Source organism: Aquarana catesbeiana, linkage group LG01 (assembly GCF_042186555.1).
Source record: "Aquarana catesbeiana isolate 2022-GZ linkage group LG01, ASM4218655v1, whole genome shotgun sequence".
In the NCBI taxonomy this organism is placed as follows: Eukaryota; Metazoa; Chordata; class Amphibia; order Anura; family Ranidae; genus Aquarana; species Aquarana catesbeiana.
The window spans coordinates 295974094-295989468 of record NC_133324.1 but is presented as its reverse complement, the minus strand read 5'-3'; the positions used below and the strand labels follow the sequence as shown (position 1 = coordinate 295989468).

At 41.2% G+C, this 15375-nt stretch overlaps 1 protein-coding gene across 2 annotated transcripts in view; it reads right to left on the bottom strand.

The window, feature by feature from the left end:
• Nucleotides 1–8662, bottom strand: part of LOC141143526 (protein DGCR6-like) — a 50269-nt gene extending 41607 nt beyond the window's left edge. The window contains exons 1-3 of one of the 2 annotated variants that reach the window (XM_073629336.1): nt 8481–8662; nt 4109–4269; nt 1034–1134 (exon numbers count right to left, since the gene is read on the bottom strand). In XM_073629336.1, the coding sequence (XP_073485437.1) occupies nt 1034–1134; nt 4109–4269; nt 8481–8590 (372 nt within the window). In that variant the 5' untranslated portion in view covers nt 8591–8662. The remainder of the gene's footprint in view (nt 1–1033; nt 1135–4108; nt 4270–8480) is intronic. The other variant, XM_073629335.1, reaches the window with a different exon arrangement.
• Nucleotides 8663–15375: the final 6713 nt, after the last annotated feature.

Genomic DNA, 15375 nt, shown 5'->3' with positions numbered 1-15375 from the left:
CAACAAAGGGGTAAGCCTAACACTCTTCCACCTTGGAGAGAGCGCAGCCATGGTGGAAGAGGAGGGATTTAAAGGTGGCTGTTGTTTCCAGTGTTTCCTGTGAAGAAGGCGGAGCTACGCTCTCTCCAAGGTTGTCCTGAAAGGCGAGTTGAGAAAATTTGCTTTTTTTTTTATATATTTTCTGGGAGTATTATAGCAAAAAGTAAAAAATATTGCTTTTTTTTCAAAATTGTCGCTTTTTTTGTTTATAGCGCAAAAAATAAAAACCGCAGAGATGATCAAATACCACCAAAAGAAAGCTGTATTTAAAGGGAAAAAAAAGGACGTCATTTTTGTTTGGGTGTAATGTCGCACGGCCGTGCAACTGTCAGTTAAAGCGACGCAATGCCGAATCGCAAAAAGTGCTCTGGTCAGGAAGGGGGTATACTGACTGGCATATTTAAGGCTTTGGATATCTTTTTATTTTTATACCCTTTTCCATCTTTGTAAAGTTTCATTATCTGGTTATGCAGGTCTTTTGACAGTTCTTTTCAACCTCCTCATGGCTCAGTGTCTAGCCTGCTTAGCGTATCCATGTGAGAGCTAACAAAAACTCATTGACTATTTATACACAGACACTAATTGTGATTTAAAAAGCCACAAATGTGGGAAATTAACCTTTAATTGCCATTTTAACCTGTGTGTGCCACCTTCTGTGTCTGTACCAAGGCCAAACATTCCAGGGTATGTAAACTTTATCAGGGCCACTTGGGTGATTTCTGTTATTATTTAAAAAGGATCCAAAAAATGATGTGATGATAAATGGCTTCATGCAATTGCTATCCTTAAATAAAAGACTGTTTTTTGGCATGATCAGTCATTATTTTCAAACTTAATGCCAAATTTTCACAATTTCCTGCCAGGGTATGCAAACTTTTGAGCACAACTGTATGTATTTGTGTATATATATATATATATATATACACACACACACAGTATATATGCACACCACCTTGCAGAGCGGATACAGCAACTAATACATGAACCGTCTTACCTCTAGCTCCTTCTGCTGCGTATTTCTAAGAATTGGTAAATTGTGTGCTTTACATGACTGTTGAGCTTCTTTATGCTTCTTAAGGAGATCTTGCTTTAAAGCTTTTAAAACAAAAAACAAACACAGAATTTTACTAACATTGAAGAAATAAATACTACACCACAAAAATAAAGCACATTTCATTTTTTTTAAATTGACACGGTCACCAAAATATGAATAATAAAGCTGTGCACTCCGCAAATAAGATATTATTCTCCTCTCTTGTAGCTAACACTGCTGACTTCTGCTGTGAAGCCATTGCTGGAAAAATCTTCTAGATAAAACATTTTTGGTGTGCCTGGTTCCTGGTTCCCCCTACTTACCACTGTCACTGCTGTGAACAGCACATGTCTCTGAACCAAGAGTCCAGCAATCCTGAAAGGGTCTGATCCTGAAGATTCTTCCAGCACTGGCTTCTCTGCAATACAGCAGATATTAGTGGCATGGGCAACAAGAGAGGTGAATATTAAATATATCTTTGTAGAGTAGCTTTAAACCACTACATACTGAAAAACCAATAGATTTATGCACACCGTGCCTGTCATTTTTCACTAGAGAGTTAAACAGTAAAAAAAAAAAAAAAACTGGAGAGAAAAACTACACTGCAGGTGTGTATACGATTTGTGTGGTTATAGGTTTACATAGCTTTTGCACACTGTATTTAGTAACAATTACATGTAAAAGAAGCCACACAAATTCTAGACACACCGACAGATTTTTTTTTTCTGAGCATGTGTGTAAAAATACCTAGTTTGCACATTTGTGGAGGTGTATCCAGAAAGTAATGAGAATGATATTTTAAAAACTTTACTGAACATTGTCTCCTTCAAAGTATGCACCTTGTGAGTGTACACAACGCTCCCAGCAATGCCCCCTATTCTTCATAGCATCCCTGGAAGTCTTCAAAAGGGATAGCATTCAGGGCACACCTAGTGGCGCTTTGGACATTATCCACACTATCAAAATGTCCTTTCAAACCCTTCTTCAACTCTGAGAATACGAAAAAGGTCGCAAGGAGCCAAGTTGGGGCTGTAGGGTAGGTGGGCGAAGCACTGTGATGCGTTTTTCAGCCAAAAACTCTGATAGGCAAAGCACTGTGACTTGTTGATTTGCTGTGATGAGGAATCCAAGTTGAAGGCCTTGTGCCATCGCTATACTTGTGCAGATGATAGCGCAGCCTCTCCATAAGCTTTCCTCACCAATAAAGATCAATTTTCTGACTGTCAAGACTAATATACTGTATAATTATGCAATAAAAAAACATAGTAAAGTACTTAATAATTGCCACATTTTCTATTGTTTCCAGGAAAAATTCCATATTTTAGAGGGGGCAGTGAAGGCTGTTTTTTGTAACAGCTCTGATTTGAGTATAATACGGTCTTTACTGGACGCATTTGGGGCTGTGTAACCGCAAGAATATCATATTGGGAACAACGGCAGTGCCTGTGCAGCCACTGCATCCCAACTGATAGCATTGGGAATTCCAGCATCCTTGTTCAGGTAAACATGGCCCTCCACTGGTGTACAGTTATGTATGCCCCATGTAAACAAAGCCTAACAGAGTATGATCAATTATTTTACTAAATAGGCTGAATTCACACTAGCACATATAGGAGAAGTGACCTGGGAAGAGGAAACAACTTTTATGACTCACAGATCACTTTTTCCATTTGTGATTAGACGTTCTACTTTGCTTTAGTTGCATTTAGAGTGTCTAACTATATCTTGGATGCACAGAATTCTATTTTCCTTATGCCCCAGTTCACACTAGAATGCGGTGCACGAAACCCGCAATCCGTGTGCGTGTCCTGCACCGCCCATGTAATTTGCAGCAGGTACCAGGGCAAGGTTAAGGACACCCCCAAACGCAGTGAGTTTGCCTGCACCAGATCATATGCTACAGAACTATCATGCAATCCAGTTGCAGTGCATTTCCAAAATTGGTGCATGCACCATTTTGGTGTGATCTGTGCCCATGCACAAATTGCACTGAATTGCACAGGAAGGCGATGCAAATCATGGTGTGAAACAAGGCTAAATGCATCTAAAAACTGACCATGCCTAAACACAAGTAAATGCTCAGTGTAAATTACATCACTCAAAAATCATTAGATGCACTTAGAAATAACCTTGCATATAAACACAGGTTTGACAGTGTGAATGAGGCCATATATAGGAGGCTCAGTATTTTGATTTGTTTACATGCCCCATGTTCATGTTTAAAGTAGAACTATAGGCAAAACTTTTTTCCATTTTGGATATAGTAAGGGAGGGTTATAACCCGTCGGATTTTGTTTTCACCATCTGTGTCCCATTGCGGAGATTACCCTTCACTCCCTGTCCCATAGCAAAACAGGAAGGGAGAGGAAATCCCTGCAAATGAAAGGAATTCCTTGGGGACCCCCCAGCTTACAAGAACCAGTGTCCCATTGGAAGATTTCCCCTCAATTACTTTTCTGGGGACAACCCAAAATTTAGGATAGTCTTTTACTTTCAATGATAATGGTAAACAGAACAAATAGAGAGGGTGGATCTCCCTAATGGGGGCACAGACAGGTGTTCTATTCCCTCTGCACTCCATCCATAACTAAAAAAAAAAAAAAAAAAAAAAAATGTTTTACCTTTAGTTATACTTTAAGTATTGTCCATTTTCTCTTTTATTTCCTTATGATTGTTATAGCCATAAGGAAACAAAATCAATTGACTCATATTTCCCAACAAAGCGGTAAATTAAAACAGGAATTTGCCACACCACAGTCCTGTATATAATTTACTTTATTATTTGCTAGTCTCCTGCATGTCTCTGGCTTTCCAACTTTGATAGTAAAAAAAAAAAAATGGTAAACGTATTTTGTGTGCAATATTTCTCCATTTATCTAAATGCACATCAACATACAAACATAATACCTAAAGAAAAAACAAAAACACAAAAAACTGACAGACTCCTTTTAACTCCCCTAATTATCTATAAAAAAAAAATTCTTCTTGGCTATGCAGACATAACAGCAATTTTCTAGGTGTAACTTGCATAGTTACCTCTGTGTTCTGCATGTAGCTTTATTCGCTGGTTGTAGAGATTTTTTTCTGTTAGGTGCTGAATTTCCAACAGTCCTTGAACAATTTCAAATACTGTGCCATCAATCAGTGCCAGGGCCAAATCACTAAGGATGGTGTAAGACAGGCGTTGCTGACACGAGCTGGATGACAAAAGAGGTAGAGGGCAACAAGTAAATAATGCAGAATTGTTGTAACAGATCAATGATTAAAATGTAAATCTCAGTTTGATGTGTATACATGTGTGCACGGGTATAGTCTCATCACTTCTTATCCTAGGCAGAGCTCGCCACATTTAACAAGCTCTGGGGCAACTGCAAAGTCTATTTGCCTTTAGTAAATCAACTCAAGTGTCTGCTGATTCCCCCCTCACAATCACCTTCTCAATAAGCTTTACCCACCCATCCATGATGCCAAGTCACTGCTGGTAGTGGAGAGCAGCTGAGATGACTAGATAATCATTTCAGTGTTTGCACTGTGAAGGATGAATTGGTCCACGGTGTGTGCAGCTACAACAGTCAGTGAAGACTTGTTTTAAACCTTAAAGTGCAGTTATTCTTTTTGCCCATTTCACTCATCTAACTGTTCCCCACCCCCCCAGATGCATACTTACCTTAATATGACAACTGCAGCCTCTGATGTTCTTTTACATCCTGGATGCACCTGCAAGTTACAACCCCATTGACTCCTGGAGGGCAATCTCCTGCCATCTCTCATTGTCTCTGGCCAAAGAAAACAGACCTACAGAAGTCAATGGGACTGTAATGCACAGATGCAGCCAAGAGAGTGTGACTTGCAGTGCTGGGTGTAAACAATCCCCAGAGGCCATGGCCACCTGATTAAGGTAAATATGCAACTGTGGAGGGGAAGGGTGGGTTTGGTTAGGTCTGGGGAAGGGTGCAAAGAAGATAAAATGCACTGTGTATTAAAGCGCATTTATCCCTTAGAAATATATAAAAGAATAAATGTTTATGGCCTGGACATAAGGGAAGGTTTAAAGTAAAAAAAAAATAAATAAAAAAAAACCCTCCCTTGCATTGCACCCTCCAGCACTGCAAGATTTAAATGCTCGTACAGTCTAGGGCAGTAGTTCTCAACCTCAGTACTTAAGCACCGCCAACAGGCCATGTTTGCAGGTTTTCCTTTATCTTGCACAGGTGCTTTAAATCAGAGTCAATAGCTTGGTATTTTGGACAGCTATTTTATCTGAGAGAAATTCCCAAAACATGGCCTGTTGGGGGTACTTGAGGACTGAGGTTGAGAACCACTGGTCTAGGGGATGAGAAAAGCAGTTTTACTTACTCGATCCTCTTCTCCCCTATGCTCCAGCAGTGGACTGTTCCTCAGCGTCCTAACATCCAAAGAATGGTAAATGTCTTTGCATTGATCTTGATACAGAGTGCATTCAACCACTGGAGTGCAGGGGAGAAAAGTCTGCAGAGATTGCTCTTACAAACCAGAGTAAAGTAAAACTGTGTTTCTTGATCCCTAGATCTAAATGAGCATTTAATCCTTGCTGTGTGAGTGCCCCACTGCAGGAGAGCATTTTTACTTAACCTAGAGTTCAGCTTTAAAGAGGAACTTCACTAAGTTTTATAAAATTTAGTCAGCAGCAACAAATACTGTAGCTGCTGACTTGTAAAAATCAGGTACCTACCAGGGCGCTGTCTTCCTGCAGTCGATTCTTCTTAGGGCTGGATTGGAGAGTCAGCTGTGACTTCTTGATGAATCATATCTAGCGCCTAACTGCACGTATCTGAAATTGTACGGTGCAGGGAAGCTGGTCCTGCAGCCTCATGGGACATGCTGTGGGACGAGCGATGTTATCCTCGCTTATGTGAGAAAGTGGGTAGCAAAAAAGAAAGTAAATCGCCCTCAAAACCTGCAGCTCTGTTACGGGCGAGGAGGGGTACTCCACTTTCTCAGTGTCAACCTTTAAGTGACCTTCTTACTTACCACCTAACTGGGAAAATACATAATTACTTTGAAGTTTAATACCAGGGTATTATGGCTGCAGCTATATGCCATAACCCTGGAATTAAAATTTTCTGCAGCCTCCACTTTTTCTGATAAAAGTGATCTGAGTGGCTAGTTAGCCGCTGGATCACTTTTAGAAGCGGGAGGAGTGTAACAATAAAAATGTAATAACACTTTTTTTTTTTTTTTTTTTTAAAGTGCCCCACGTGCAGTGGTGAATGAATATGTTGGTCATGCCCACATACGTAAACGTTGTGGGCACCATACATGTGAGGTATCGCGGAGAACGTCAGAGCGAGAGCAATAATTATAGTACTAGATCGCCTCTGTAATGCTAAACCGGTAACCAAACTTTAAAGCGTCACCTATGGAGATTTTTTTGAGTACCATAGTTTAGCGCCATTTCACGCGTGAACTATTTTAAAGCATGATATGTTGGGTATCTATTTACGCAGCATATCATCTTAAATATTTTACAAAAAAATTGGGTTATATATTGTGTTTTTTTTGTTTTATAAATTTAAGTGTATTTTCTCCCAAAAAATTGTGTTTGAAAAACTGCTGTGCGAACACTGTGTGACATAAAAAAAAAAAAATGCAACTACCACTTTTTTATTCTCTAGGGCCTCTGCTAGAAAAAAAAAAAAAAAAATTTATATATATATATATATATATATATATATATATATATATATATATATATATATATATATAAAGATTGGGGTTCTAAGGAATTTCTAACAAAGAAATATTAAAAATAATTTTTTTTTTTTACTTGTAAACAAGAGTGTCGGAATAGGCCTGCTCCTTTAAGTGGATACCCACCCCCAGGGTGCATTTGATTTAAATCACTAACAAAAAGGGATTGATTTAAATCAACTCAATTTAAATAATAATTTTTAAAGAGCAACTGTCATCTCTGTCCTGCAGCGCTCCTCCTCTGATCCCCTGTTGACTCACCGACAGTCCCAATCACTTTAGTGGGACGGCTGGTGATACGGCAGTCACACAACAAGGTGAGGGATGTGGAAGCAGCAGGTGAGTGGATGCCCGCTAACAGGCGCTGCCATGATGGATCTGAAATGACAGGTGCTCTTTAAATGTAAGGACTTATTCTTGCTGGTAGTTAGAATCTTTAATATTTGCAAACAAAATGAAGGTTTCCTATTTAAAATAATAAGCTGTCAGGTTAGTAAAACAGCGATATCAGAAACAATTCAGTTTGTAGTGTACATAGATTTGCAAAACAATGGGATAAAGGAATATTCCTGAACTTTGTTTTATCTCATGGTTTTTTGTGAAATTGTGTGAATGCATCAATGCAGTGCGTGTTATTTAAGCTTGGATTCGTTGAATGAGTTGAACAAAAATGTAAATATTGCAGAATATACAGCCTCATACAACATAACTAAGCTCCATTTCATGCTGAATAAACTAAATTATTAATTTATCTTAAATAGAAAACTATCTTTAGACAGATTTTTTACTCCAATATCATTTTATTAAAATAAAATTTGATAAAAATCAAAAAATGCAGATTTAAATAAAAAATCTAATTAAAAAAAAATATAATAATAATAATAATAATAATAAATAATATATATATATATATATATATATATATATATATATATATATATATATATATATGATTTTTATCCACCCTTATTCATTCCCCTTACCTTAAGGTGGTAGCTGCACATTTCAGATACACACCCATCCAGCAATGCCACTCTCAGATCCTCTCATGCCCAGCTACAGCTCCGTACCATGCCGCTATGTTCTCTCTCTGATGTCATTGAGAGGCCCGTCGGCTCTTCCTGGTTCAGCGGGTGGGCTTCATGATAATGCGCCGATAGGCCCGCCTCCTCCTTCTCTGAATAGAAGGCTATGCCTCCTGGGATATATGATGTGCATATCCAGGGAAACACCGAAAGAGGATGGAAGGAGGAGTGGAATGGAGGGAAGTAGTGTAAGAAGGTGAAGGTCCGCTTTAAGTGGAACTAAAGGCATTACCTCTGTTTCAAAGGTCCGATACCCATAAGGTCCCTCGTAGATACTGGCATCTTCTACCTGATGCTAGTCCTTGGCCATCTTAATTGGCTGGTACAGGTGATGTCACTCCCATATGCAGTAGCGCAGTCATCCCAGCACACAGACAATAAAGTGTGCAGCATATGCTCTCTCCTACAAGAGCCTGCCTGTCCTCACAGTGTTTATTTTTTCACTTCCACTTTAAGGTTAAATTCCCATTTCCTATATTGAACGCCCTGATCCCAAATGTACTATATACTATGATCCCACTGTCCCCTCCACACAAGCCTGTATATGTGCACCCCCCTCCCCCCAATGATAACAATACTCTCCCAGCGCTGACCTAGGAAGATCCTTCACCAGGTTCTGTAGCTGGGACAGCAGGTAGTAATGTCTCTCCTGCTGCAACGTGATATCACTCGGCTCCCCGTACATCTCCCTGTAGCCGGCCATGTCTGCTACACGGTCACATGACCCGCCCACACGGTCACATGACCCCGCGTGTCGTGCGGCCAACAACAGCTTGGTACGTACGTAACGCTGTACGTAACGCTGTACGTAGCGCCACACCTGGGAGGAGTCAGGGGGTTGGGCGTGGGCGTGTTTGGGACAAGCTTTACACATGTGGGATTGGTCGATGCCCATTAAATGCATAGATAGAGGGTGTGTTAGCCGTGTATGGATGGTATTGTCCATAGGACACGTGATACTACATACACTAACCACGTAGCTTGGTTTCAAGTGTTTCGTACCAGCTCTCAGAACGTACAATTCAGTGTGGAGTTCACATCTGATTGGGGGAGCCTGTGCTGTGTCTTCTAAGTTACTTCTATCATCCTCTGCTTTCTATGGTACAATGCACTTCTGGCATCTATGTGTGTGTAAATAAATACATTGCCAAAGGTATTGGGACGCCTGCCTTTACACATACATGAATTTTAATACCCGTACACACACAATCAGAATATCATACAAATAATACTGCTTTCTAAGTGATCGTACGATAATCTGATCGTTAGCACACAGCTGTCGTCTGATATTTTCAAAAGGGACAAACGTCAAGATTTTTTTCTCGTACGATCTTAGTTTAATCAGTACAGTTTTTGTCCGAAAATACATTACATCACTTCTGAATTTTTATCCTATCATACGAGAATTTTCGTACTTTGGTAACCTATTCGTTTCAATGTGGAGATTAGCATCCGAAAAAAAAAAAGGACAATCATTTGTCCAATAATGTTATTGTGTACTGGGCTTTAGGCTCCGTTCATATCTGAGCGATACAAATCACGGGCGGAATCTCCGCGATTTGAAATAGTAGCAAATTGCGGAACGCTTGTGCGATCCCCGTCGCTTACAATGACACCCTGATCACGGTAAAATCACGCAAACAGAATCGCGGGATGCCTGTCGCCCAAAAGAAGTTCTTGTACTTCTTTTGAACGACAGGCATCCCGTGATTCTGTTTGTGCAATTTTACCGCAATTCGTCGAGCGAAAATCGCGCAGCGATTGGGGTGCCATTGGAAGTGACGTGGATTGTGCAGGCATCCCGTGATTTTTCGCTATTTCAAATCGATCGCTCAGATGTGAACGGAGCTTTAATGACATCCCAGTCTTAGTCTGTAGTGTTCAATATTGAGTTGGCCCGCTCTTTGCAGCTATAACAGCTTCAACTCAACACTCAACACAAGGTTTAGGAGTGTGTCTATGGGAATGTTTGACCATTCTTCCAGAAGCCCATTTATGAGGTCGGGCACTGATGTTGGACAAGAAGACCTGGCTTGCAGTCCTCGCTCTAATTCATCCCAAAGGTGTTCTATCGGGTTGAGGTCAGAACACTATGCAGGCCAATCAAGTTCCTTCACCCTGATAGGGTTGAAATAATGACTTAGAGTTCCACTTTAATTGTTTCTGTTTTTTCTTACCTGTGTACGTATCAATTGTTCTATTTAAATTGTTTGTGCTCCTTTCTTACCTGTGTACGTATCAATTGTTCTATCAATCTGTATCTAGATGGAATTTGGAACTGCTGAATAATCATTACATGTTCGCTGATGAGAAACTCTTTGTACCTTAACCTCATTTGGTAATGCCGATAAGATTACTGCTTTTGGAACTGCCTATAAAAGAAGTAAAGGGAGCAGTCCTTTTGTGGGGATGCTCAGAACTTTGATACAGACATACCTGACTCTGTGTCTTAATTCCTATATGAAGCAATAATTAGACAAAGCAATATAAACTATAAGCAACTTATTTAAGAGTTGCCCCTAACATTTTGGCGCCCGAAACAGGGACTCACCGATGATACTACAAGAGGTGGACGAACGCGGCTGACGGAACAAAAAGGAATAGGCATTCCGGGAATCACAGATCAAAAAACCTGCGCAGGTAAGAAAAAGCTTTATTTTTCTTATATTCTGTGCTCCCCTGATTTGTGCCTATCCGTTCTGTGAGTTACGGTTCTCCTGGTTTTAAAACACCAGCCTCTGTAGTGGTGAGTCTAGAATTACTGCATATTTTAGTTTATATTGCTGGAATTATTTGTTTGTTTTGTTATCTGTGTTTGTCTTGTCTGTCTTGTTGAGAAAGTGAATGAGCCTTGTCAAGGATGGTATGAGTTAGAAGGGGATTGCCGAACTAAGAAACGGAATGCGCCTTACCTCACACGATTGGGAACCTGAGGGCTTGTGAGCTTGGGGGTCTGACGCTTATGCTTAACCTCACATCTAACTCATAAACCATAGACGGGTTGAGAGTATAAGCCCTGTCTGCTCCATAAAGCAGGGATAAGAGTGTATGAGAGGGATTCCCAGATACGGGGAGGGAATAAGGTCTCAACAAAGTCCCGAGATCTAGTCGGATACCTGGCCACTTAAAGGAATGCTTGTATATGTTGTAGCCGCATTTTTGTATATGTTGTAGCCGCATTCTGGTTTGTTATTGGGCTAGCATATAAAGTAATTATTTATTTTTGGGCTAGCATATAAAGTAATTCGGTTTCAGAAATCTCATTCCGGAGAGGTTTCTAGAATTCTAGCACCCTAGGAGGAAGGCAACGAGGAACTAGTGTAACTTAGCTGGTTTGCTATTGGGCTAGCATATAAAGTAATTATTCATTCTTGTATATGTTGTAGCCGCATTATATTGTACACTAAGTGTCCCACACGCTACCTAGGCAGGACTGTTAGAATGGGCCAGAGGAACACAAAACCCCGTCAGGGAATTGTGGCGCACTATACGGTGCCACAGATAATTAAGAACATTTATGGGAAAACCGAAGCACAGGACTTAAAGGATGTCCTTCGTAAATTTAAGGTGAAAGGAGCAGCGGGCTTAGACCCGGATGTATGGAGTGAAATAAAAAGGGACAGACAAGGAGAGGTGTTAGAGAAGCAATGGATGCGTCAGGTTCAATGCTTAATTAAGGTCTCAAATAGAGCGAAAGAAGAGGGGTGGAAGTATAATCCAGATTGTGATGGTTGGGATATGAAAGATAGAAGAACAAAAAATGTCGAGGCTCCCAGCTCAGCCATCCCACCCCCATACACTGACGTAGAACGCAAACCACACAAGATATATCCGGTACTTGAGGGGAGAGGATGGGTTTGTCAGGATTGTGGAGCACAAAACCCAGAATGGGCAGTAGAATGTGTGCATTGTGGGGCACAAAAACCTCATCCAGAAACTGTAGCTCCCGTACGCACTGATACACGCATTGTTCAGGTAAACAATCCAGAATTTGGACAAGCAGCCCATCCAAATGCCCCGCCTACTGTCACTCGTAGAATGCAAATAAGGACTTGGGCACCATGGTCGGCAGACACCCTTATGGCATTAATACAGAGCGCCCCAGACCCGGTAGCAAAGCCAGCTGCTTTTTGTAGATTTGTGACACAGTTAATGAATACACATGAAGCGACCTGGCAGGATGGGGAGGATCTATGCAGACACAAAATGACTCTGACCCTGTTTAACCAGTTTATGACAGAAATAGGTCCACACAGACCTGCAGGACAAGTTGATGGGGATGGCAATTTAGAGACAGGACATGTCAGACATATAGACTCAAGGGCCCCTTTTATTGCTAGATTAGAAGCTTTTTGTCAGGCAAAACAACAGGAGAGGGGGTCCATATCACCCATGAAGCAAATGCCAGGACAGACTGTATCGGAATTTTACTTATCTATGGAAAGTATGATGGCAGATGAGGGATTGGACTTGGCCCTGCCAGTCACAATCCGAGCCTTCAATAGACAATTTATGGAGGGATTAATTCCACAGATAAGTGAGAGACTGAAAGCCTGCACACCAGAGTGGAGGGCAACTAGAGATAGAGGGACGTTGTTACAAAAAGCGCAAGGCATAGAGGCGGACTTAGCAGAAACCAAAGGGAGGAAATCTCATGCTATCAACGCACTTGGGGGTCCCCAAGAGCAAGGTAGAGGTTCCTTTCGCAAACCCCTTACCTGTCACTACTGTAACAAGATTGGTCACATCAGACGCAACTGTAAGAAAAGAATAAGGGATGAAGGAGAGGAAGGTGTTGATTCTCCAGTTAATCAGAGAAGGAACCAGCCCAGGGACAACAAAAATAGTCATATCAGGCAGCAGGGAGATGGTCCACGAGCATGACTCACCCCGGTTTTAGAAAAATCCAAAACAACAATGCTTAAGACAAATATAACGGTTGGTAATAAGAAAATCTCTTGTTTAGTCGATACAGGAGCTTCACGCTCGTTACTTTCTGACTCTGAACTACTCCCTGGCCAAAAATCACCTGACACTTTACTAATAACTGGATATGATGGCATTTTAGCCGACGCCCCGCTTACAAAACCTCTGAAAGTTAAAGTAGGAAACCACATGTTCCTTTCACGCTTTCTGGTATCCAGAGGAGCCCCCACTAATTTGTTAGGAGCTGACATTTTGCAGAAAATAGGAGCTAACATTACCTATCACCCAGATGGCACTGTCACCTTAGCTATAGGGGATAATCAAGAACACATGGAGATGTGTAACCTGATACAATACCTAGAGGAGGAATCGGAATTGTCCGGCACACCTCCTTCAGACTTAGATCAGATTTTGTCGTCCCTTCCAGGAGAACTATGGGAAAAACATCCAGCTGATGTTGGACTTTTGCCCATACCTCCGGTTACCCTACAGCTGATTCCAGGAGCAGTGCTTCCCCAACAAAAGCAGTATCCACTTAGTGCACCCCAAGAGACGGCCATAGAAATGCAGGTCCAATCCTTCTTAAAAAGTGGAGTTCTAAAAGAGGTAAAATCACCGGCAAACACTCCCTTGTACCCGGTTAAAAAGAAATCAGTAGCCGGTAGTCCGGTTAAGTATAGAATGGTCCAAGACCTTAGAGCGGTCAACAAAATACTAGCCCCGATGACACCTTTAGTACCCAATCCACATACATTACTGTCACAAATACCATCAACCAGTATGTACTTTACGGTTATAGATTTAGCGAATGCTTTCTTTTCCGTCCCGCTTGCTGAAGAATGCCAACTTTGGTTCGCATTTTCAATCAAAAATCGGCAACTAACCTGGACACGCCTACCTCAGGGTATGGCGCATTCACCTACCTTGTATTCGCAAGCATTGCAAACGGTGTTGGGAGAATGGGTACCACCAGATTCCTGTGTATTGTTACAATATGTGGATGATTTATTGTTATGCTGCCCTGACAAAGAAACTTGTTTGGCCACCACCCTTAATTTGTTGCGATTTTTGGCAGAAAAAGGTTGCAAGGTTAATAAGAAAAAGTTACAAGTGTGTCAGGAAAAAGTTATCTTTTTGGGACATTGTATATCACAGGGTACGAGACATCTCACTGAGGAGAGGGTTCAAGTGATAAAGGGAATGTTACCCCCACGGAATTTCAAACAATTGCGTATGTTTTTAGGTATCGTGTCATATTGTAGACAGTGGATACCACATGCTAGCGCTTTGATGCAGCCATTATACGATTGTTTGAAAATTGTACCGTATGTGCTTACAGAAGTAGCTTATGAGTCGTTTATCACTTTGAAAAAGTTGTTGATTTCTGCCCCGGCTATTGGTATACCAGATTACACCAAGATATTTAATCTGTACATTGCTGAGATCACTGGACACGCCACAGGTGTTCTGACACAGGCACATGTAAAACAAAGACCAGTCGCTTACTTTTCAGCAGCATTAGATCCAGTATCTAGAGGTTCACCGTCTTGTGTACGGGCGGTAGCTGCAGTGTCAATTATCATAGATAAGTCATCAGAGATTGTTCTAGACAATCCAGTCGTAGTGCATACCACACATGACATACATGCAATCTTGTCTCAGGTACAGCCCAAACACATTTCAATGGCTAGGCAATTAAGATTACAGTGTACTTTACTCTTACCTCCAAATGTTACTTTTCAGCGCTGTACAACCTTAAATTTGGCCACCTTTTTGCCTCTTCAGTCACCAGATTTGGCAAGGGGGAATGATAGTACTAATAGTACTAGTGAGAAAAGAAATGAGGACACTGACACTCTTTTGTTTAAAGAAGTAGATCAGCACAATTGTTTTCAGCTCATGGAACAGGAGACAATGGGATTCCCACATGTTACAGATACACCGATTTTAAATGCTGAGCACACCTTGTATATAGATGGTAGTAGGTTTGCTGATGACAAGGGTAAATATCACACAGGGTATGCTGTAGTGACTGATACGCAGGTAATTGAAGCACAGGCCTTACCAGCCCACATGTCAGCACAGGAAGCAGAATTAAAAGCTTTAGAACAAGCCCTAGAATACTTAAAAGAACGAGAAGGGAATATTTACACTGACTCTGCCTACGCTTATGGTGTAGCGCACGATTATGGCCACATATGGAGGGCTAGAGGTTATCTGACAGCAGCAGGTACACCTGTAAAACATGGAGAAGGGATTAAGAGAGTCCTGAACAATCTTCAAAAGGTTAAACGAGTAGCCATTATGAAGATAGCGGCACACACGAGCGCAAAAACTATTGAGGCAAAAGGAAATGCATTTGCAGATTTGACTGCAAAACAGGCAGCTCTAGGGGAAGGAAGCCCTGAGACCTTAGCAGCGGTAGAGGTGAGTATCCCAGAACCAACATGGCAGCAGCTGAGTAAATTACAGGTGCAAGCAGGGGAGAGCGAGAAAGATAAGTGGATCAGGATGGGAGCAGCACCAGACCTTGACAATGTATGGAGGGAAGGAGGCAAAATA